This window comes from Micrasema longulum, unplaced genomic scaffold (genome assembly GCF_059751315.1).
Source record: "Micrasema longulum isolate JH-2025_06_02 unplaced genomic scaffold, ASM5975131v1 h1tg002181l, whole genome shotgun sequence".
NCBI classification, from domain to species: domain Eukaryota; kingdom Metazoa; phylum Arthropoda; class Insecta; order Trichoptera; family Brachycentridae; genus Micrasema; species Micrasema longulum.
This window is the reverse complement of record NW_028279346.1, coordinates 1-26,118: the sequence shown is the minus strand read 5'-3', so window position 1 is coordinate 26,118 and position 26,118 is coordinate 1. Positions and strand designations below refer to the sequence as shown.

The window sequence follows — 26,118 nt, the reverse complement described above, 5'->3', positions numbered from 1 at the left end:
GTACTAAAAAAAATGTAATTTTTTTGTGCATAAAAAAGTTTATATTTGAAATAAATATTTTTAGTCTGTCCAAATGTTTGTTTGTGGCCACTTTACACACTGTGTAACATTAACCATTCTGCCCACGTTTAAACATCCACATTTCCTCGACTCTTCCATTTGTTGACTTTCGTGAAGTAAAAGAGCTGAAACCTTTATCACGCGGGTGAGATTCATCCGGCTGAACCAATTCACCTACTAGGCAACGCCTGGAAACAATTTTATACATTTTTATACTTCTTACACCAGTTAGTTTAATCGGCAATGTTTTGAGTATGTCAAAATGTTTGTAGACAGTTCAGCCTGTCTATACACACTTTAAACATTGTCGATCATAAATAAGATATTAACTATTACAAAATTTTTAAAAACCACAAAATTTCAAAATTAGATAATGTCAAGATTATTAGTTCAACTCCGGCTCCCGGCCCTTCAAATGTGCGATCCTTACCGAGAACAGGTCGTTGGTGATGAAGCCGAGGCGTTTGGTGTAGTCGCTGACGCCGTCCAGGCTGGAGTTGTTGTAGAGCACGGAGCCGAAGACCTCGAGGAACATCTTGAGCGAGTACTGGTACAGGAAGTGCACCTGGTTCAGGGACTCCATCGTGAAGTACATGCTGCTGCAGGCCTGGAAACGGAACAACCCACTCGTGCTCATATTTGAATCATAATTATTTTCACTATGTCTTTTACTACGTATTTTAGTACATATATTTTTTTACTATGTCTTTTAGGATTTTTTTACAATGGCTTTTACTTTGTCGGCCTCGTGGTGCAATTAATGGTCAGCGCATTTGCCAACCATGCAAGAGGTTTCGGGTTTCGATTCCCGACATGGTTGACGGGAAATATTTATTCAAAAGGTTGTATTTACATTAGAATATTTCAGTCCCCGGACTGGTACCTGGAACGTGAGACTGATCATCTTACCTTCGAGTAACAAAAATGATCAAGAAATGCTGCAATTGGTGCACCATTAGGTACGGCAAGGGAATAATGAAATTATTTACTACGTATTTTGGTTTTTTTACTACGTCTTTTACTATGTATTTTACTAGGTATTTTAGTATGTTTTTTAACTCTGCCTTTTAGTATATTATTTTTTAACTATATCTTTTAATATGTATTTTGACTATGTCATTAACTATGTATTTCAGTATGTTTTTTTTCTACGTCGTTTACTATGTATTTTGGGATGTTTTTTTTTCACTACGTCATTTACTATGTTTTTTTTACTACGTCGTTTACTATATATTTTAGTATGTTTTTTTACTATGCTTTTTAGTATGTTCTTTTTTTATCATGACTTTCAGTATGTTTTTTTTACTTTGTATTTTTATTATGTATTTTTACTATGTCATTTACCATGTATTATAGTATGTTTTTTCACTACAACTTTAAGTATGTATTTTGGTATGTTTTTCGTGTTTTTCTTTTTCCCAATGTCTTTTGGCATTTTTTTACCATGTATTTTAATATTTTTTTTAATATTCCTTTAAGTATGTTCTTTTTTCACTATGACTTTTAATATGTTTTTTTTACTATGTATTTTACTAGGTATGTATTTTATTATGTATTTTAACTATGTCATTTAGTATGTATTTTAGTATGTTTTTTCCGTACGACTTTTAGTATGTTTCTTTTTACTATGCCGTTTACTATGTATTTTGGTATGTTTTTCGTGTTTTCCTTTTTCACAATGTCTTTTAGCATTTTTTTACTATGTATTTTAACATGTTTTTTTACTATGCCTTTTAGTGTGTTCTTTTTTCAGAATGACTTTTAGGTTGGCTTTTTACTATGTATTTTATTATGTATTTTTACTATGTATTTTAGTATGTTTTTTCAGTACGACTTTTAGTATATTTCTTTTTACTATATCGTTTACTATGCATTTTAAAATGTTTTGTTGCGTTTTTTTCACTACTTCATTGAGCATTTTTTTAATATATATTTTACTAAGTATTTTAACTAAACCTTTTAGTATGTTCTTTTTTTACTATGCCATTTAGTATGTTCTTTTTTCACGATGACTTTTAGTGTGTATTTTTACTATGTCATTTAGTATGTTTTTTCTGTACGACTTTTAGTATCTTTCTTTTTATTATGTCGTTTACTACGTATTTTAAAATGTTCTGTTGTGTTTTTTTTTCACTATGTCTTTGAGCATTTTTTTACTATGTATTTTACTAGGTACTTTAATATGTTTTTTTACTACGCCTTTCAGAATGTGTCATTTTAGTATATTTCTTGAGTTTTTTAACAATAGTCAATATTTTTACTAAAGCCACTATGCATAAATGGATAATTTCACGAACATGATTTGATAATAAATAAATGAAAATAAACTCATCATCTGTTTCAGGCGGCCGGCAAGGAATATCGGGAATAGATTACCTGCGACAGCGGTAGATATTGCTGGCTGACTGTCTCTATTTCTCCGATCACCTTGTCGGTTTCTTCCACCTGAAAAAATACATCCAAGTTAATAATCAACGCTATTTAATTTTTGCGGGAATATAACAAAAGATTCTCTTCGGACATCGATCTCCCTTTGTTAACCGCGGAGTTGAAACAGTGCTTTATTTATTTAGTTTTTTATTGCTTACTTCTCGGCATGAACACTTGACAAATTTACTACTAAGCTCTATTTTTTGTAAATTAATTGATATCATTTTAACTTTGCTGGAATTCCACTCGTCCATGCGCTCTGTAGCTGCACGATGATTACTTATCTAGCTTTGATATATCAACTTTAAAATACGTAAATTTTGTAAATGGGGTCTAGAATTCCAATCGTCTATGCGCTCAGTAGCTGCAAGACGTGTTGTAATCTTACTCCTTTTTATTATTCGTATTATTTAATTTTTTTTAGTATCATAAATACACTCAATTTATTTGTCAATTTTTAAAATGTGTAAATGGGGGCTAAATTTCTAACTGTCTATGCGCTCTGCAGCTGCAAGACGTTCTGTAATCTAGCTCCTATCTGTTCTAATTTTTTATTGATCTTAATTGAAAACGAGGAACTATAATCCCAACCGTCCATACGCTCTGTTGCTGCAAGACGTACTGGGATATTTATTAATTGTACAGCGCCCTTGAGGTGATTTTCACAAAAATGGAGCTATATAAATTATCAAAAGCAACAGCGGATGTCGGCACTGTTAGAGGATTCATTGAACAAACGAAAAAAGACGGAGCGGCAGGCCATTGACTGCAGTGATTTATGGTTGATTTTGGAGTTCGTCCATCAAAAGCCATGGCGGATGTACTTCTTTTGCATGACAACGCAAGACCACACACCAGTCGTCACACCACCGAAGAGACTGTGAAATTTGGATGGGTAGTCTCGCCTCATCCTCCATGCAGCCCCGGCCCGGGGCCTAATCTAACACGTCTATTATGGAATGGGTGAGCGTACCTTCTGGCCGATGTCAGCCGCCTCCTTCTTCAGCGTCTCCAGGGTGGCGATGACAGAGTCGTCATCCAGGATCTTGCCCTTGGCGTCGTTGAGCGCCTGCAGCAGCGACTTCTCCAGCTGCCGGAGACGGAGGTGGAATTCCCCTAGGAGGAAGAGACGCAACGTGAACAGTATTTTTCCAATTGGGCTTTTTGATTACTGGAAACTAAAGATGTTTTCGCTCTCTGTTGCGACAAATTTAGATCTAAATAAATCCAGCTTGTCTACAAACATTTGGACATACTCAAAACATTGTCGATTTGTTTATTTATTCATATAATATTTATCCCAAACTCTATGAGGCCGAGGGCCCTGTGTTGAGTTGGAATACAACATGATGGAAACTGGAAGCGTACACTACTACTACTACTACCATCACGCCATTTCCCCGTAGGGGTAGGCAGAGAGAATGGACCGCCACACACGTCTATCCTGGCATACACTCCTAGCCTCTTCCACATTCATACATCTTGTCATACATGCCCTTCTGTTCTGTCCGCTTTTGACATGACCAGCCTTAAGATTTTGGTTTATCTGATCATGCCACGTCTTCCTCGGTCGTCCTCGTCTAACTTTGCCGTTCATTTTTGCCACATATACTTGTTTTACCATTCTCTGGTCGTCCATTCGTTCTACGTGACCGAACCATCTCGGAGACCCTTTCTTAATCTTATCAATTATGCTTGTCTCAGATTTACACTCTTGCCTGATTTCATCATTTGTAACCCTGTCGTACATTGATTTCCCACACATTCGTCTAAGAGATCGCATTTCAACCGCGTTCACTCGGCTTTCATCCTTCCTCTGTGGAAGAAGCGTACATATTATTTAAAAATACTACAAATAAAATTTGTCTATATATTTTACTCTAGAAATGATTGATTGCGTCTGTCCTGTACGGGCTGGGCTTATTTTGCTGGTGAATTTTTTTTTTTTAGTATATCTACTTCCGAAGCAAAAAGTTTCGTAAAGCTAGGGTTTCCTAGGACAGCGGTGCCCGTATTTTAACGGCCGTAGTGAACGGTGATGCAGTGGACAGCCATCGTAAAAGTGATTAGAGAGTGGTTTCCTAGGAAAACGGTGTTAAATGGTGTTGATAACACCGTTTTCCTAGAAAACCACACTCTAGTCACCTCTACGACGGCTGTCCACTGCATCACCGTTCACTACGGCCGTTAAAATACGGGCACCGCTGTCCTAGGAAACCCAAGCTTAAGTGAGTTGAAAGCAAGGGGCGAACCGTGTATAGAAGAGATTATGCACAGCTTACCATTATATTTGACAAACCGTAATAATGTTTTATTGTAACTTTATTTACAGAAAAACAAATAAATAATTAAATATGTCAATCGAAGCTAAACTGGCAGTGCACAACGGAGTTTTAGTCCCAACACTTATGTATGGAAGTGAAACATGGAACTGGCAGAGAGAAAGCCGAGTGAATGGGGTTGAAATGCGATCTCTCAGACGAATGTGTGGGAAATCAATGTACGACAGGGTTACGAATGATGAAATCAGGCGAGAGTGTAAATCTGAGACAAGTATAATTGATAAGATTAAGAAAGGGTCTCCGCGATGGTTCGGTCACGTGGAACGAATGGACGACGAGAGAATGGTAAAACAAGTATATGTGGCGAAAATGAACGGCAACGTTAGACGAGGACGACCGAGGAAGACGCGGCACGATCAGATATATCAAAATCTCAAGTCTGGTCATGTCAAAAGCGGACAGAACCGAAGGGCATGTATGACAAGATGTGTGGATGTAAAGGAATGTATGGCAGGATAGACGTGTGTGGCGGTCCATTCTCTCTGCCTACCCCTACGGGGAAATGGCGTGATGGTAGTAGTAGTACCATTTATTTTAAATCATTTCCACCGTTTGTATTTTAATCCTAATATAAATATTGAGCCTAGAAACTAGCCGATTATTCCAGCTTATTTTTTCATACCAAAGTACACTACATTTTGAATGTATTAACTTCCAGTGCGGGATTTTTCTCCTAGATTAAACTTGCAGATTACACAAATTACTTGTGAAGATTCTTGATTTGGAAAACAGCATTTCAAACATGCGTGGTAAAACTATGTACGATAGATGCGCAAATGTCGAGATCCGCACATTATGCAAGGCCGAGACGAGCCTTATCGACAAAATCAAGAAAGGAGCTCCGCGCCGGTTCGGACACGCAAACGAATGGACGGCGAGAGAACGGCTGAGAATATTTACAATGCGAATGTTGACGGATGCAGAAATAGAGGAAGACCGAGAAAGACACGGCATGACCGAATCCAACAAACACTTAAAGATGGACATGTCAAAAGTCGGAATAATCGGCGCGCGTGCATGGGAAGATGTATGAATGTCTCTAGATGCAAGCGAGATCTGTATGCAAAGATAGAGTGTTAGGGCGTTCTATCCTCTCTGCCTACCCTTACGGGGAAACGGCGTGATGGTTTGTTTGTATTTCAAACATTGTTTCTTAAGGACTATTTTTCTTTGAGATGGTACTTTTGACATAAGACCATAATTACTTTCATGCGTCATATTGCGGGACATATGGCGCTCGACGCGGCCGTTTTTAGCACTATTAATTACTAGAACAATGCGGCCAGTTGACATTTCAATTGAATACCTAATATCGACTGGATTCATAGTGGTATTTTTGAATGAATTATATATTAAAGAAATGGATAATATATCTATCACGAAGTTACATCGTTTGAGTTGATTCATGGATGAGAGTTGTTGTATCACACAGAACCACAGAAAAATATCAATTTATAGTATATATTACTTACATTATATTATGTACCTCCTACGTAGGTACAAATATATATATATTTTTTATAGCTTACCTGTAATAAAATCACCATTCGCCACTGGTTAAAGGTATGTGATTTTGGTTCATATATTGGATAAAATTTTGGTTTAAAGTTTCACAAATCGGCCGCTAGATGGCAAGATATTTAAATGTTTTTATTTGCTCATAAAATAATATCTATATTTAAGTGCGGTTTTTGGGAATACAAAAAATTCACGTAAGTATTTGGTTTGTGGTGAATAAAAAAAGAATTTAATAACATTTGTTTTGCGTTCTCACTAGGAATCGAACCCGGAATCTTCCATGTATGAGTCAAGCGTTTTAACCACTTCACCTCAACTTAAATCAACATCAGGACAACACGCTTAGTAGTATATAGACTGAAGAGATGTTATTTTCTTTGGCGTGAGGTAAAAGAGGTGTACCTTGGAGCTTCAGGCAGGTCAGAGCGTTTCTCGTCAATGTCGGGGCGCTCGGCCTTGAGGACCTGGTTGAGGCACTGGCTCTGCAGCGAAGACCTTCGTGAACCCGTGAAGTTCACGAAGGTCACGCGGGAGCATATGTCCGGGGGGAACTCCACAGTTGGATCTCTGCAAATAGGAAAAACACCATTTTTAAAAATTCTAATAAAGGAAAGCGCTTGTATGGAGATCTTTTTTGAGAAGGGAATATGAAATTCGAGTTAAAATCATTTTACACATTCTGCCTGTGTTTGAACATCCGTATTTCCTCAACTCTTTGACCCGTTGACCCTTGTCTTGACAACCCCCTAGTAGGTGAAATGGTTCAGCCGGATGAATCTCATTCACATGATAAAGGTTTCAGCTCTTTTACATCACAGAAGTCAACAGACGGAAGACTTGAAGAAATATGGATGTTCAAACATAGGCAAAATGGTGAATGTTACACAGTGTGTAAAGTGGCCACTTAAACCAGCCAATGACGGGTCACGAGCCCTGTAAGTGCCTGGACTTCCATTTCCTTTTCTAAAATGTTTTGTTAGTCTTTTCTTAAAGCAAAATAGGCAGAAAGGTGTCTCACGACGGGGTTACCTGGTGCTCAGGAAGATGACGAAGGACGGAGACAGATCGATGTCCTGGTCCCCGAGCGTGATGAGTACACGGCCGCCGGTGCGGCGGAGTTCGCGATTCAGGACAGGGTTCAAGATCGGGTCGTAATTTTCAACATCCTGGGGAAAATAAAACAATAAATATTAACACTCAGTGAAAACCCAATGGCGCCTATATAACGCCTGCAAAGCACCTATTCGGATGCAAAATGTGAAACCCTCACAAGGGTCCAAAACTGGAAAGAACCGAGTTTTGAGAATAGGTGTCTCAGAAAAATCTTGAATGGTGTTCATATGATTTACCCAAATATTAAATTTTTTTGTTAATATGATTTACCCAAATATATAAAAAATTGTTCGTACAATTTACCCAATTTTTTTTTGTGCATATGATTGTTGGCTAGGCCATATATCGAGTTATATTTTTAAAAAACAAAGAAGTATTTGCTGTGTTCTTATGATTTACCCAAATGATTCAATATTTTTGTTCATATGATTTACCGAAATATTTTAATATTTTGTTCATACGAATTACCAAATTATTAAAAAATTGTTCATACGATTTACCCAAATAGATTTTTTTTGTGCATATGATTAACTGAAATATTAATTTTTTGTTCATATGATTTACCCAAATTTAAAATTTTTTGTTGATACAAAATTATGTTGTTTATACGATTTACCCAAATAGATTTTTTTGTGCATATGATTAATTGAAATATTAATTTTTTGTTCATATGATTTACCCAAATTTTAAATTTTTTGTTGATACAAAATTATGTTGTTCATACGATTTACCCAAATAGAATTTTTTTGTGCATATGATTAACTGAAATATTAATTTTTTGTTAATATGATTTACCCACAACTTTTTTTTTTGTATGATTAACCCAAACGATTGAAATTTTCAGGCCCATTTTTTACCAGTTGTAAATAACTCACTATTAGAAGATGGGAATCAAGTTATGGTAGAGCAGGGTAAAAAAAACCTCGGACCACCACAGGACCACAACCCGGTTCTAAATATAATAAAATTTAAAAAATAATAATTAAATGTGGGGGAGTTTACCTGGACGAGCAGTGGGTTTCCGAACCTCAGGGCGGACTCCAGATTCTTCCGGAAGGAGTCGTCGAGGAAGGAAGTCTTGGTGATCTTCTTATCCTTGAACTCGTTCATGATGAACTCTGTCGCCTGACCGGACGGGTCGATGATCAGAGGGTAGCGATTGTATCTCTGCAAATGGAAGAACGCAGCATATCACAGTAAAGAAAGCAGGTGTGGAGTCTAAAGTCCTAACATCATTAAAGACATCGAGATACTGGAAAACGTACAAAGCTATGAATTGCAACATCTTAACCAGGGTCCAGTAGGTAGCAAAAAAATTGGAACGCCTCAACCTAGTAAATGTGCTATACACACACATGTATTAGCTTAACCAGAGGGGACTTGATAGAAACTAATAAGATACTCAAAAATTACTATGACTGCCCCCTGGATGAGATTGACACATCTCAAACTATGAAAGCCAAAGGTAGGAATTGCAACATCTTAACCAGGGTCCAGTAGGTAGCAAATAAATTGGGGACTTAATATAAACTTATAAGATACTCAATAATTACTATGACTGCCCCCTGCATGAGATTGAAGCATCTCAGAATATCAAAGGTAAAGGTAGGAATTGCAACATCTTAACCAGGGTCCAGTAGGTAGCAAACAAATTGGAACGCCTCAACCTAGTAAATGTGCTATACACACATATAGTAACTGTAGGGTAACTAGAGGGAACTTGATAGAAACTTATAAGATTCTCAAAAAATACTATGACTGCCCCCTGCATGAGATTGAAGCATCTCAGAATATCAAAGGTAAAAGTAGGAATTGCAACATCTTAACCAGGGTCCAGTAGGTAGCAAACAAATTTGAACGCCTCAATCTAGTAAATGTGCTACACACACATATGGCAACTGTAGTGTAACCAGAGGGGACTTAATATAAACTTATAAGATACTCAATAATTACTATGACTGCCCCCTGCATGAGATTGAAGCATCTCAGAATATCAAAGGTAAAGGTAGGAATTGCAACATCTTAACCAGGGTCCAGTAGGTAGCAAATAAATTTGAACGCCTCAACCTAGTAAATGTGCTATACACACATAAAGTAACTGTAGGGTAACTAGAGGGGACTTGATAGAAACTTATAAGATTCTCAATAATTACTATGACTGCCCCCTGCATGAGATTGAAGCATCGCAGAATATCAAAGGTAAAGGTAGGAATTGCAACATCTTAACCAGGGTCCAGTAGGTAGCAAATAAATTTGAACGCCTCAACCTAGTAAATGTGCTATACACACATAAAGTAACTGTAGGGTAACTAGAGGGGACTTGATAGAAACTTATAAGATTCTCAATAATTACTATGACTGCCCCCTGCATGAGATTGAAGCATCTCAGAATATCAAAGGTAAAGGTGGGAATTGCAACATCTTAACCAGGGTCCAGTAGGTAGCAAAAAAATTGGAACGCCTCAACCTAGTAAATGTGCTATAGACACATATAGTAACTGTAGGGTAACCAGAGGGGACTTAATATAAACTTATAAGATACTCAATAATTACTATGACTGCCCCCTGCATGAGATTGAAGCATCTCAGAATATCAAAGGTAAAGGTAGGAATTGCAACATCTTTACCAGGGTCCAGTAGGTAGCAAAAAAATTGGAACGCCTCAACCTAGTAAATGTGCTATACACACATATATTAACTGTAGGGTAACTAGAGGGGACTTGATAGAAACTTATAAGATACTCAATAATCAACAATATTTTGAGTTTGTCCAAATTTTTGTAGACAAGGACTGGATTCAACTCCCTGGGGAGCTGTTTATATTAACATATTACAACAGAGATATAGAACATTTAAAAGAAGGTTTTTTCTAAATATAGAGATGTATGCCAGGATAGATGTGTGTGGCGGTCCATTCTCTCTGCGTACCCCTACGGAGAAATGGTACGATGGTAGTAGTAGAAGTACTGGCTGAAACAGCCAAACCTACCTTGAGCATGATGGCGTTCTCCACGCAGAGGTCGTCGGCGGGCAGCGCGTTGGCCTGCCAGCGCAGGCGCTCGTCCGGGTTGGACAGGTACTCGGTGCGCGCGATGTCCTGCCGGTACTTGAGGTTGGCCTTCTGCAGGTGGTGCACCCACGTGGAGAACAGGTTCTGCCGGTACTGGAAGGAGACGAGGGCCGTCAGTGGCGTTCGGACCAACTCCGCGTGTTTATCTGGGGGTTTTCCACCATCTCCTTGTAAATCCTGATTAGCTCGCCTTGCTAAATAGCATTTAAGTCTTATTCACAATCTCCGATTTCTAATTTCAGGACTTACGAGGAGATGACGAAATACCCCCTAAGACTACTCAATTCTTATTTTTAGTGCTGGGGGTCAGTGCTGTGCAAGCTCCTGACGTCACTGCGACCTGTGAAGATCTATTGTGACGGGTCCCCGTGAATCTCCGGTTCCCGGGTCTATAAAGAGCCTGGCTACTGTGTGGAAGGCGAGAGTTTAAAGTTTGTTAAATCTCTTCCTCCAAGTAAAATTAAAATATCGGGCTATTGGGCAGGGAGCGAGTTCTTTAACATCCTCAGGTTTGACCGGTGGTCCCCCGAGGATGAGGCTCCTTTTATGATTTTTTTTATATGGGAGTTGCATTATTTTTTACCTGGCTTAAAATATATGAGGTTTATATTTCAAAAAGAGGCTTTTTCTGCAATTACATTACTTTATTTTAGCTAAACTATGGGAATCAGGAAGGATATTCTAATGTGGGCCAATCAGGTACTTCTCAGCATTTGCTCATGTGGAGAGGACACCACTTAAAACTCTTCAGGAGAAGCCGGCCTGTTTGCAGCAGTCAACGGGCCTGCCGTTACACTAGAAGAGTGTTCGGCATTTTGTTCCCTACTTTGGTTTATTTTACCAATTGCCTGCACTATATTGACCATGTACGACCTTTTATGATATAAAGCGTCACATTCACATAGAATGTGTATAGGTTTCCTCATCTGAACTGCGTAACATACTTTTATTCTAAGCTCCGTGGTGTAGTGGTCAAGACGCTCGACTCACACACGGAAGGTTCCGGGTTCGATTCCCGGTGAGAACACAAAAATTAAATGTGATTTTTCTCAAGCCTGGGTGTTCTGTGATGTATTTCACCACTGTAATTGGACCTCCTGGCCTGTTGTGGTGCAAAAAAATACTTGAATACTACTTAAATTTAGAAGTTTTGGAATGGTTAATTCTAGCAAGGTGTTTGTTCAACCTGCAGTTGCAGACCACAGTGTGGGGCTGGAGCAATAGACTTGCTGATGGCTGGAATAAGCTGCCAGGAGAACTGGTCTCAATAAGTAGTCTAAATAACTTTGAAAATACCCCAATAACTAACTTTCGTAGAACACACGAGCTTACGATACATACGACTCGGACGGCGAAGGTGGGGGTAACTCACGTGCTGGTCGAAGTAGCCCCCGTAGGCGATGAAGGCGGCCGACAGCAGCACGTCCCCGACGATGGTGGACATCTGCGAGCGGAAGGCCTCGGAGCTGCCCTCCCAGCGCTCGCGCTCGATGACCAGAGACTTGAGCAGCGCGATGGAACGATCCACCTAGAAAAAGCAAAGGATGAACAACTCACAAGATGCTTTTAAGATGAACTCAGCCAGTTCGTGACGGTTATCGACGACAGCGTCGACAGAGACAGTTCTGACCGCCCGTCTTCCAGAACCAAACTGCCTCTGTTCATGCCGATTGGAAAAGCAGTCGGGCAGCTGAACATCATCACTTTGGAGATGAAGAACTACGCTTAAGAGGCAAATACTCTTGCTATTTGCGAGTATTTTACATTAATATGCGCTCAGTAGTCGAAAGGCATGTTGTAATCGTACTCCTTTTTACTATTCATATTATTTTATTTTTTTAATACACTAAATTTGTTTGTCAATTTTTAAAATGTGTAAATGGGAGCTAAATTTCTAACTGCCTATGCGCTCTGTAGCTGCAAGACGTCCTGTAATCTAGCTCCTTACTTGTTTAATTTTTGATTGATCTTAATTGAAAACGAGGAACTAGAATCCCAACCGTCCATGCGCTCTGTAGCTGCAAGACGTACTGGGATATTTATTAATTGTACAGCGCCCTTGAGGTAATTTTCACAAAAATGGCGCTTTACAAATTATCCAACAATATATATATATATGCCTCCCGAGAGCCTCAACCGCGCTTGCCTAATTTACAAGGCATCGGGTTTTCAACGTCCCGGACGTCCACTGCTGACTGTTCGTCGGCAGTTCGCGTCAGAGCTACGAGACGCGAACCTGACTCGAGAGGATGCACAGGAGCCGGCGTGGAATGACGATGTAATGTTATCGTTTTCCGAGACGAAAAATAGCTCGACTCTTGTCGGCAGTTCTTCGGCGGTCTGAACGCACTTTCGCATTTACTACATTCAGCACGGATGGACATGGCCAACTGGGCGTTACCTTGCCCTGCACGTTCTCCAGGTCGCTCTTGATGGCCTGCGCCTGGGCGATGAGCTGCGCGTACTCCTCCTTGTAGGACGCGATGCTGCGCTCCAGCTGCGTGACCAGCTGCGTGACCTCCTCGCCCGCCTTCACGTTGGTGGCGGCGCGCACCTCGAGCGCGCGCAGCTCCCCGCGCAGCGGCTCCACGCGCTTCAGCATGTCCGCGTACTCGATCTGGGGGAGGGACGACAGGCACCATTATATCGGCCTCGTACAAATGGAAAATACTATCAGATATTTTTGATGCCCAGTGTAATTAATGCTAGGATCTCTGTCAAGTACTGAATAATTTTATTTATGCTAACATATTTTATTTATACTATTTATCAACAATATATTGAGATTATCAACTAATTTTTGTACGTGTATTCTGGTTACATACAACACTATCACTATAGTGAACAAAGTTCATAATTTGTGTTTGTTTGATTATAAAATCAAAATAGCCAAATTAAACAAAGTTCATAATTTGTGTTTGTTTGATTATAAAATCAAAATAGCCAAATGAAACATAGTTCATAATTTGTGTTTGTTTGATTATAAAATCAAAATAGCCAAATTAAACAAAGTTCATAATTTGTGTTTGTTTGATTATAAAATCAAAATAGCCAAATTAAACAAAGTTCATAATTTGTGTTTGTTTGATTATAAAATCAAAATAGCCAAATTAAACAAAGTTCATAATTTGTGTTTGTTTGATTATAAAATCAAAATAGCCAAATTAAACAAAGTTCATAATTTGTGTTTGTTTGATTATAAAATCAAAATAGCCAAATTAAACAAAGTTCATAATTTGTGTTTGTTTGATTATAAAATCAAAATAGCCAAATTAAACAAAGTTCATAATTTGTGTTTGTTTGATTATAAAATCAAAATACCCAAATTAAACAAAGTTCATAATTTGTGTTTGTTTGATTATAAAATCAAAATAGCCAAATTAAACAAAGTTCATAATTTGTGTTTGTTTGATTATAAAATCAAAATAGCCAAATGAAACATAGTTCATAATTTGTGTTTGTTTGATTATAAAATCAAAATAGCCAAATTAAACAAAGTTCATAATTTGTCAATATTATGTATCTTTTTTGGGTGATACCGTGTATGTTGGATTTGATCCGACGTTTCGGCTACCATTGCAGGAGCCATCTTCAGGGAAAACTGTGTGACATAGTACATGTACATCTTCGAGTATTTGATGGACTTGATCGTGCCATGTCTTTCTCGGGCCTCATCGTTTACTGCATACATCAACATTCGCATCGGAGATCCTTTCAGCCATTCTTTCGCTGTCCATTCGCTCCACATGTCCAAACCAACGCAGCACCCCTTTCTTGATTCTATATTACCTTCTCTTAAACGACTTTCATCTCTGTTGTAGTATGTTAATCTAGAACTGCCTATATTTGAACATCTATATTTTTTCAATTCTTTCATCTGTTGATGTTTGTGAAGTTAAAGAGCTGAAATCTTTATTTATGCGGGTGAGATTCATCTAATTGAATTATTTCACCTACATACTAGGCAACGCCTGAAACACAGTGTGTAAAGTGGCCACTTAAACCAGCCATTGACAGGTCATAATCCCTGTAGATGCGTAGACTTCTATATTACCTTCTCTTAAATGTTCTTCATCTCTGTTGTAATATGTTAATATGAACAGCTCCCCAGGGAGTTAAATCCAGTTCTTGTCTACAAAAATTTGGACAAACTCAAAATATTGTTGATAAATTACTTGGTCCATGAAGAAGTATAGAAATTGAAAAAATAATATTTTCAGGCGTTGCCTAGTCTAGTATGTAGGTGAAATAATTCAATTAGACGAATCTCACCCGCATAAATAAAGGTTTCAGCTCTTTAACTTCACAAACATCGACAGATTAATGAATCGAAGGAATATAGATGTTCAAATATGGGCAGAACGGTGAATGTTACACATTGTGTAAAGTGGCCACTTAAACCAGTCCATGACAGGTCATAAGCTCTGTAGATGCCTGGACTTGTATATTCCCTTCTTATTCTGTATTCTGGTTAGATATGAGTGTATCACTATCCATGAATATCCGTCAGTAATTTGTGTTTGTTTGAGGAGAAAATCAAAATAGCCACATGGGGTAAAAGTGGCCAGTTAAACCAGCCAATGGACAGGTCGGAAGCCCTGTAAATCTTCCATATTCCCTTCCCTCTTTCACGTTCTCCGTCCCTGTCGTAACAACAACACTGCCGTCCGATGCTCCAACAATAACAGTGAACGCAGTGATCTACCTGAGCAATGGCCCACTTGACCATGGGACCGCACGCCATACTCGCCCGGTTGACCTTCTCAAAGTTGTAGTCCGGATTGCTGAGGTACCTCGAGTTCATCTTCTCGCGGACGTCGTCGCTGTCGCCGAACACACAAAACAAACAGATTAGTAAAAAAGTTCACACACAACCTACGTCTGCGTTTACGCATCACCACATTTGTCGCGGTCCTTTTGAAATGAACCAATCTGCATATTGTGCTAATTGACTCGGATTGTGGTCCTGTTACGAACTAAAGGATCAGAGGTCCGAGGTTCGAACCCCACTCTACCCCGACTTGATTTCCATTCTCTCTGCATGGGAGTGGATATTATCCACGGCTTCATCCCACTGTGTTCCTCCAGGGTATGCTCGGTTGCAGCAGTTTGGAGACCAGAAGGAATGTGTATTTAACCACGCACTTCCTTCCATTGTTGCACGGTATTATCGACAACCCTGAAATTATGCGGAGCATTAGCTTTTATGTCTCGGATAGACGGCGCTTAGACAGCCAATTTATGTACAGGACCATCCTACCGATGGAATGGCTATCTCTATGTTGAACAATATCACATTGGACATTGTCATTTTTTACGTCTCTGAGGGAGTTTTTCGTTACAAGATTCTCTTACATTTTTAACATATTATTCTTTGGATATTATTGAAATATTTGGGTAAATTTTTGTGTTTCTCTTTGCGAAATAGAACCAGGATCGTCAACGAGTGTCCCGTCTCGCCGTCTAGTGGCTGGCGCGTTTGCATACCACGCGTGATGCCACAGTTTCGATTCTTGGAAATTTTAAATAGCTCAATATTCAAAAAGGCGGTTAGATTTATTTTCATTGGTAAAAGTCGGTTAATCAAACTTTGAGTTCCGAAACCAGTGGGCGTATTATTTTAAACAAAAATAATAATGGAACAGGATGGAAAATTTGGCCCAATCACAGCACAGAGCGCTCAAGCTTAAGAAAAAAAAAATGTAATAATAATTTTTGCGTTCTCTCCGGAAATCGAACCTGGAGCCTTATCGGAGACGCTGTGCGAAAGATTCGGACCACGTAATTTTCCAAACTCACAGTGAGAGGGGCAGTGAAAGCGCTAGAGTCGAATTCAACACATGAAATTGAACATTTTAAAAGAGTAACTTACTCGTTTTTTAAAACAGTTTCTGGTATGTGGAGGAATGCACTTTCACTGCACGTCGGACTGATTATGCCTGACTAATATCTAAAAAATCTACGTTTCGCTGTCTCGTTTTCCGCACCCCAAAACTGAGTATCAGAATGAGATTTTCTGTGTCGGTCTGTGACAGACCACATTCTTCGTCAGGCCGGACAAAGTTAAACTGTTTTATTAATTATTAAATTTTTAAAAAATCCACCCAACACCATTAGGAAGCTTAATGTTAAGGAAATTATATTGGTATCAAATAACCGATTTTTTAAATAATATCAGGTTGTGGAAAAGGTAATTTCGTATTTGCGCCTTTTTTTCAACTAAGCATATCTCGTTCATTATTGGTCACATCGGATCGTACCATACGGCGTTGTAAAGGCGTGAGTGTATACTATAAACGCTTCTTTGACAGTATTGCGCTCAGTTCAATTCCTGGGATGTTCAACATGATATCAGGTTGAGGAAAAAGTCAATTCGTATTTTGCGCCCTTTTTTTCAACTAAGCATATCTCGTTCATTATTGGTCACATCGGATCGTACGATACGGCGTTGTAAAGGTGTGGGTGTATACTACAAACGCTTCTTTGACAGTATTGCGCTCAGCTCCACACGATATCAAGTTGGGAGAAAAGTAATTTCGTAAAGTACGTAAAAGGGAAAAAAAAAAAAATCACAAGATATATTCAAACCAAGCAGTCAACTTTCAGCCTTTGAAGTCCGCGACACAAATGAAAAAAATTGACCTGTACTCGAGTTAGTAGCAAACAAAGACCCACAAAAAACATAAATAATATCAATTAGTGAACTGATGCAAGATTACAGCGGCTCGGTGAACTTACCTCGGACGCTGAACTGTCTGTGAAAGCGTGACAGTTTGCGTATGTATATTTGACATGTGTTGTGTATGTGTGAAACGTGTGAGCGTGTCATGATTCGCACGTGCGAAGAACATGTTAAAACTTTGAAATAATCGGCAAATTAAAATAAAATAATAATGAAATAACTTTGCTTTAAACCGGTTATATTTTTTTTTTCTACCGACCGGTTTCACAGCTACGCAAGCTTCTTTATCAAGGTATGCTTAACTAATTAATTCTATCGCATTTTATTTTAACAGTGATTACTTAATTTTACATCGTAACATATGGAGCTAATTCGAGTCAAGTCTTTTTGTTATGTTGTTCTTGTGAAGATGGGAAGTGTAAAGTGAGATTGACCAAAATAAATATTGTCTTTTTTTTCTTGTTATGAATGACTTTTTTATGTTGTCTAATTTTAATATTTTATTTTCGACATGAATGACTTTTAATCCAGTGTCAAACAAAAATTGACTAAAAATCTACACTATACTATGCATAGTGAACTCTGATATATAGACACGGCACAAACGCCCCGTATAATGCAAATGATATGTTTAAAAAAATATTTTGAGTAAAGCAAATCGCGTTGCATTCAAGCTAAAACGGTACATATTTGATCAAATCAAAGCTGAATCATGGTTTTTAACATGTTCCATGAGGAGAGGCAAACACAACATGCTGTGAAACGTGCGTGCCACCCTCTATCATGAGTGTGACACCCTCCATCATGAGTGTGACACCCTATTTCATGAGTGTGACACCCTCTATTATAAGTGTGACACCTCTATCGTGAGCGTGACACCATCTATCATGAGTGTGACACCATATAGCATGAGTGTGACACCATATAGCATGAGTGTGACACCCTCTATCACGAGCGTGACACTATTTAGCATGAGTGTGACACCCTTTATCATGAGTGTGACACCCTCCATCATGAGTGTGACACCCTCTTTCATGAGTGTGACACCCTCTTTCATGAGTGTGACACCCTCTATTATAAGTGTGACACCTCTATCGTGAGCGTGACACCATCTATCATGAGTGTGACACCATATAGCATGAGTGTGACACCACGTAGAATGAGTGTGACACCCTCTATCACGAGCGTGACACTATTTAGCATGAGTGTGACACCATATAGCATGAACGTGACACCATCTATCATGAGTGTGACACCCTCTATCATGAGTGTGACACCCTCTATCACGAGTGTGACACCCTCTATCACGAGTGTGACACCCTCCATCATGAGTGTGACACGCTCCACTTCGGTGTGACATGCTTTATTACGGGCACGAAGCTACGGCTACACTACTAAACACCGGCAATTTCTCACGTTATGTCCTCAGTGCTGAAGTTGGCCACGATACTGTTGATGAAGTTTTCGCGCATGATGACCGCGCGGATGGCCTTCCAGTCCGTGGCGTTCTCCCCGAGCAGCAGGCAGATGCTCTCCAGCGCGACCTTCACGATCGCCGGCGGGTTGGCCATGGAGCGCACCTCCACGAGATGCTGCTTCTTAATGGACTTCACGGCTATCGGCGCGAACGTGTACCCTCGGTCGGGGTCATGTCGCAGTGACGATGTTCGTTTGTTCGTTTGTTCGATTGGTCGGTTTGAATGTGTGGTGTATTTTGTTGGGCCAATCGGGGGCGAGGCGCGTCCGCAACCAACCGATAGCGCGGCAGCGGTCCGGTGCGACGGCCAATAGCGGTGCGGAAGATAGTAGCGGATCAGGGGAAAAAGAGAAAACAAACAAACGAGTGAGAAAAGGACTCGGAGGTATGATGTCGCTCGCCGGAGCTTCGAGGGAATTTAGGACGAATGGGCAGGGAATGCAATATACACTAAGGCTGAATTTCGGACGCAATGAATGTACATAATGTGTCAAAAGCTGTTGATTAGGTATTTTAATAAGTAGTTAAAATTTAGAGTTAAATACGAGGTATATCCAAAACAAGTTTTATTTGAAAGGTTCAAGAAAAAGAGAGACAATTTCAAGCGCCACACGTGGAAATAGCAATGTTGCCAGTACTTTCGCCAGTCAGTAGCTCTCCGAGTTCCGTCGACGGGGGTTCTTTCGCCCGCGCTGTGAGCATGAGCTAATGGTTTTTTCATGTTTTTAGCAATTGGATTAAAAATATTATAAACTATAAAAAATTTAAGGAATTATACTGTTTAATTTTTTTTAATTTTTAAATCTCTTATTTTCTACATGTGTAATGACAGCACAGCACCGTAATGCGCGGATGTTTTTGGCACAGTAAGAGAAAGGTTGAGGTCTTCGCATTGAGGAAGAGAATTAGATACATTATCGCAAAGGCGGCGGGATTTTAAACCAAAATTCGACATTTTAAACAAGCACCACGAAGCGTACGCAACAATCAGCTAACTCATAATGGCGTCATCTCCTTTTGTGAGTACCACAGAGCTAAATTTTAAATCTCTTATTTTTTGCATGTGCAATGACTGCACAGCACCGTAACGCGCGGATGTTTTTGGCACGGTAAGGGAAAGGTAAATTTTCCTCGCATTGGGGAAGAGAATTAGAGACATTATCGCAAAGGCGGCGGGATTTTAAACCAAAATTCGGTATTTCAAACAAGCACCACGAAGCGTACGCAACAATCAGCTAACTCATAATGGCGTCATCTCCTTTTGTGAGTACCACAGAGCTAAATTTAAAATCTCTTATTTTTCGCATGTGCAATGACTGCACAGCACCGTAATGCGCGGATGTTTTTGGCACAGTAAGGGAAAGGTAAATGTTCCTCGCATCGAGGAAGAGAATTAGAGACATTATCGCACAGGCGGCGGGATTTTAAACCAAAATTCGACATTTTAAACAAGCCCCACGAAGCGTACGCAACAATCAGCCAACTCATAATGGCGTCGTCTCCTCGCGCGAAACTCCGATGGCATGAAATGCAAACGGAACACACGCTCTGGATATACCTTTTATTTATTTTTTAACATTTTTTTATGACTATCAAGCATTTTAGTTTTGATTAGAACATGTTACACTTTTTTTTTAGTCTTGGACCTTTTTATGCCACTCTTTCGTTTAGTAAGCTCATTCGTTTCGTATGTAGCGTGAACGAGAGAGAAATACGATTTTCATTGCGTTAGAGTGAGATGGGTATAAGGGACACGAACGAACTTACGAAACGAAGGAGGCTCAAAGTAATAATTGTGTTTAATTTGAAATAAATTATGTTAAAACAACGTAGAATATATATTGACATATTACAACAGAGATGGAGGACATTTAGGTGAGCTAAAATTTATATTTGTATAAAGTAAAATTAGCAGTTCACAACGGAGTCCCGGTCCCGACCATGATGCATGGACTAATTTTACATAACCCCGGTTTTACGTTGAAAATTTTTCGAAACTCATTTGATCTGTCAAAAGACGCCGAGCCGCGCACCGCCGCGTTTGTCCAAAATGGTCAATAAAAACAATGTATAAGAGTGAGGCATGGGCTCGGAAAAACAGGGATGCAAGTAGGCCGTCGATACGCGATCTCTCAGGCGCATGTGTGGTAAAACTATGCACGATAGACGCGCAAATGTCGAGATCTGTACATTACGCAGGGCTGCGATACGCATTATCAATAAAATCAGGATACTTGAGCTCTGCGTTTTGGACACGTGGAGCGAATGGACAGCGAAAGAACGGCTGGGAATATTCACAATGCGGATTTTGATGCGTGCAGAAAAAGATGAATGGACGTCGGAACACTCGGCGCGCGTGCATGAGAAGATGGATGAATGTAGAGGAAGCGAGGTCGGTATGCAAAGGCAGGGTGATGTGGCGTTCTATTCTCTCTGCCTACCCCCACGGGGAAATGGCGTGATGGTTTGTTGACGTCGTTTTCAATGATGTCATTTTTTCATTGAAAAACACGGAAATATAAATTTATATAAAAAATACATTTTATTACAGTCCATGATCGATTATCAAATTGTGCGAAATCATATCACCTGGACTATAGTGCGACATTTTGAATTGATTTTATATTGAATACAACAACAAGTGATATTTAAAAAAAACGAAATAAAAAACAAATTAGATTACAACAAGTCTTGCCGCTACTGGGCGCATGGACGGTTGGAATTCTAGACCCCATTTACCAAATTTAGATATTTAATAGTTGATAACATTTACCTGTTGAAGCAGCTACTATTATTGTGGATAATGTATACAGCGCCATTTTTGTGAAAATCACCTTTACGAGGGCGCTTTACAATATCCCAACACGTCTTGCAGCTACATAGCGCATAGACAGTTGGAATTCTAAACCTGATTTATGAACTCCATTGTGAACTGCTAGTTTCGCCTTTCCTCATATAAAATGGACATGACCACTGCCCTCCTCCAATCCTTCCTTTTAAAATGCTCTCCGTCTCTGTTGCGTTATATACAATGCAAGTTTATTAGACGTCTTGGGTTATTTACGGACAAGGCATAATTATTTATACAAGAGACACAGTCGTTATTCGCTGTCTGTTAATTCTCTATGCGGCATAAGCATAGAAAAAATATACAGCGATGCTTAGCACGGACACGTCGATCGTTCGGTCCGTTAGTAAGACAAGTCGGAAAAATAGGATTCAAGTTGAGTGTGCTGTTTTGGACAATCGGAAAATGTCACAAAATTAAATATGCGCCAACTTCTACAGAATTAAACGGAGATATTTTTCAATGGGTTTTTACTCTACCCCATTAGAGAGTGGTTAATTTGGGGATTTTTACTTTATTAAAACGATGACACTTTGCTTCATAAACGGCCATACTGATTATAAAACGTCAAATCTTCATATATATAGATATAATTCTTCCGTTCGTGTGATGTCACTGGACTCCTAAACGGCTTAACCGATTTATGTGCAGTTTTTAGCAAAATGTAGATATTTGCAGTGAGCAAATTTATAGCTCTTAAAATCTTCGATTTGTCGAGTAGCAAAAAAGTCAGGAGCGTAAATGTTTTTTTTCATCAATCACCAGGTTTGCATTTGACGAGAATGCCTAATTGTGCATAGGGCACTGCGTTGGTACACCAATCGCGGCGTATCTTGATCATTTTTGTTACGTGAAGGCAAGATGATCAGTCTTACGCTTCAGGCACCAGTCCAGGGACTATGAAATATTCTAGTGTGAAAACACCCATTCAAATAAATATTTCATATCAACCGTGTCGGGAATCGAACCCGAGACCTCTCGCATGGCGGGCTGACACGCTGACCGTTACGCCACGAGGCCGACAAACACAATATCACCAGCCGTAAAAAAATGAAGCATGTAATTTTTTTTATTTATTCTTTCCCTAAATTCCTTGTAATTTCTACGCATTTATTTATTTTTATTGGATTTTTGGTAATACTAAAACAGTATTAGCTTAAATTCGATACATTAAAAAAAAAAAAAAATCCTACATAATTGCACCCCTGTTGGTGAGAAGAGCGGAGTTTGACATTTGCAAAAATAATTCAATACTTCAAAAATGTAATTCAGACTTGTCCGACCAACGCAAGGAACGATTGACGCTATGTTATGACAGCAGGCAGATTCATTAGCGTTAGCGACAAGATGCTCCTTGTTAACCCCACCCGCAGCTGAAAAGTAGAATTGGTTTATTGCCCGGTGACGGGCGAGCCGTTCACCCTCCGCGTAAAACAAAACATACGAGGTTGTGTGTGCGGGGGTCTAAATTCGGGCTTGTGTGGGCACGGCGCGCACTCACTTCAGGGCCTCGATTATGATGGGAAGATAAAGACGTCATACCTTCACCTTGACGGTATGAATTCCCTCTAGCGATTATAAAGATATACTATCGACCCCCACCTTCAAGTTTGGGGTAGGTACATCGATATGAATCAAGGGGAAGCGTACGTCACGGTACACATATCTACGCTCTAAAATGACATAGCTTCAGTATGACGTCATAGTTGAAGATAAACGCCACCCGACCGACTGCAAAGATATACTACCGATACCCCCACCATCAAGTTTTGATGTGAGTACCCCTCGATGCGTTTATCTAAGCTAATTCAATAAAGTGTAAAATTTTGTTCCACTGAGCAATTTTTCCTTTAATTATGATTTATTAAAAATTTTAATCGTTTTGAGGTTGGCACCATTTTTCTCAAAAGCCTATTAAAAATATGAGAGAAATAAGTAAATTTTGAAGTCGAATTAAATTCCGACATAACTGACACTTTAATAAAACGAACGCCTAGATGTGAAAATAATGCCGCTAGGTTCTGTTCTATTAACAAATAAGAGTATCTAGGCGTTAGAAAGTTACCACTGTAAAAAAAATATTTAATCATTATATTTCTTCCATCTATTTGACTATCTTTCTGAGAGAACGTATCGAGAGTCGGCTTTGTAATCGCTCAGTACTACCTCAGTAGATAAATGCGGACGATCGTTAAGCATATCGTTTTGGCAATGGTTAAAAGTCATATAAAAATCACATTTAAGCGATCTTTTTTTGCTTGAATTGGAGTTTATAATCGCTTTGAAGTGGGCACTTTCTATCACAGAAGCCTATTTAAAATATAAATGAGAACCATTTTAAATGTTTATGACGTAAGGAACGTGGACTAATTGTTTGCGGTCATTCATTGGTTCGTTTCGATCACATGATGTGAATGTGGCAAGTGGGTGGAACATACCGAGGTAAGATACAGACAGTACAGAAGTTATGTATACCGTCTCGATATATACAGATGAAGATAGCGTTCATAATCGAGGCACTGATTTTAGTGATCGAGTCAACTCAGTCCGACGAACTCTTCACAACTCCTCGGTGAGAAGTAGACTCGAGAGTGGCTCGATGTCTCGGGTGGGAGAGAGACAGATTTGACTCGATGGTTCGAAAGGGCTATAGCAAAAGCTGCTCTTAGCGTGGAGTCTCGACTGCGTAAAAAATGGGCTGAATTCGATTTGTTTTGTTTTACGCGCGGGAGTGATCGACTTGCGCCAGTACGTGATTTTCTCCGTCTGGAAGCCGATGATGGTGGCGATGAAGTTCTCGCGCACGAGCGTGGCCCGGATGGCCTTCCAGGTGGCGGCCTCCTCGCCCAGCAGCAGGCACACCGACTCCAGGGCCAGCTTCACCACGGCCGGCGGGTTGGCCATGGAGCGCACCTCCGTCAGCTGCTGCTTCTTGATGGACTGCACCGCTGCGCGCGACACGGACTCACAACATTGGACATTGGACTCGCAACAGTGGACATTGACATTTTCAAAAGGGACTCGCGCGCTTTGGACATTTTGGACACTTCTACGCGTCTAGGACGTTTATTTTAGAATACAAATATGAATTAAATTGAAAATAATGACACAAAAAATGTTTTAGTAGGAATTGATAATTCAAATAATCGTCGTATCTCTATCCGCTCTTGACGGCGCTTTGTCGCGACAAATGCGGATCGTTTCAACACGTAGGCAAGGTGCTCCAGTCTTACGCTTCACGTGCCAGTAAAACAAAAGAAAGAACATTTCTCAGGTCACGCTGGGCAAAAATTGGAAATTTCTTACTAAAATTAATGTAACAAATGGAAGTGGGTATTTTCCTACCCAAATGAAGGCAAATGAGTAATTTCTTACCCAAATGAATGGAAATGAGTAATTTCTTACCAAAATGAATGGAAAAAATGGAAATGGGTAATTTCTTACCCAAATGAATGGAAATGAGTAATTTCTTACCAAAATGAATGGAAAAAATGGAAATGGGTAATTTCTTACCCAAATGAATGGAAATGAGTAATTTCTTACCAAAATGAATGGAAAAAATGGAAATGGGTAATTTCTTACCCAAATGAATGGAAATGAGTAATTTCTTACCAAAATGAATGGAAAAAATAGAAATGGATAATTTCTTACCCAAATGAATGCAATTGGGTAATTTCTTACACAAATGAATGGAAATGAGTAATTACTTACGCAAATGAATGTTAAAATTGGAAATGGGCAATTTCTTACTCAAATTATTGTAAAAAATAGAAACGGGTAATTTATTACCCAAATGAATTTAAAAAATGGAAATGGGTATTTTTTAACCCAAATTAATTGAAAAGGGTCATTTCTTACCCAAATTAATGGAAATGGGTAATATCTTACCCAACTGAATGTAAAAAAATGGAAATGGGAAATTTCTTACCCAAATGAATGCATTAGGTAATTTCTTACCCAAATGAATGGAAATGAGTAATTACTTACGCAAATGAATGTTAAAATTGAAAATGGGTAATTTCTTATTCAAATTATTTGTAAAAAATAGAAATGGGTAAATTATTACCCAAATTATTGTAAAAAATAGAAATGGGTAAATTATTACCCAAATTATTGTAAAAATTGGAAATTGGTAATTTCTTACTGAAATTAATGTAAAAAATAGAAATGGATAATTTATTACCCAAATGAATGTAAAAAATGGAAATGGATTATTTATTACCCAAATTAATTGAAAAAGTACATTTCTTACCCAAATTAATGTATAAAATTGAAATGGGTAATTTATTACCCAAATTGATGTAAAAAATTGAAATGGGTAATTTATTACCCAAATTAGTTGAAAAGGGTAATTTCTTACCCAATTGAATGCAAATGGGTATTTCTTATCCGAATGAATCGAAATGAGTAATATCTTAAACCATGAATGTAAAAAAATGAAATGGGTAGTTTCTTACCAAAATTGATGTAAAAAATGGAAATGGGTAATTTCTTACCCAAATGAATGTAAAAAATCGAAATACGTAAATTTTTACCCAAATAAATGGAAATGGGTAAGAAATTACCAAATGGTAATTA

General features: G+C 38.9%; 1 protein-coding gene across 2 annotated transcripts in view; it reads right to left on the bottom strand.

Moving 5' to 3' along the window:
• Window positions 1-18,665, bottom strand: part of LOC148272817 (dynein heavy chain, cytoplasmic-like) — a 40,459-nt gene extending 21,794 nt beyond the window's left edge. The window contains exons 1-11 of one of the 2 annotated variants that reach the window (XM_088239533.1): window positions 18,632-18,665; window positions 15,239-15,356; window positions 12,935-13,150; window positions 11,906-12,061; window positions 10,453-10,626; window positions 8,466-8,630; window positions 7,380-7,516; window positions 6,753-6,917; window positions 3,464-3,606; window positions 2,437-2,505; window positions 491-667 (exon numbers count right to left, since the gene is read on the bottom strand). In XM_088239533.1, the coding sequence (XP_088095659.1) occupies window positions 491-655 (165 nt within the window). In that variant the 5' untranslated portion in view covers window positions 656-667; window positions 2,437-2,505; window positions 3,464-3,606; ... (6 more) ...; window positions 15,239-15,356; window positions 18,632-18,665. Of the gene's footprint in view, window positions 1-490; window positions 668-2,436; window positions 2,506-3,463; window positions 3,607-6,752; window positions 6,918-7,379; window positions 7,517-8,465; window positions 8,631-10,452; window positions 10,627-11,905; window positions 12,062-12,934; window positions 13,151-15,238; window positions 15,654-18,631 lie in introns of those variants that run through there. The other variant, XM_088239532.1, reaches the window with a different exon arrangement.
• Window positions 18,666-26,118: the final 7,453 nt, after the last annotated feature.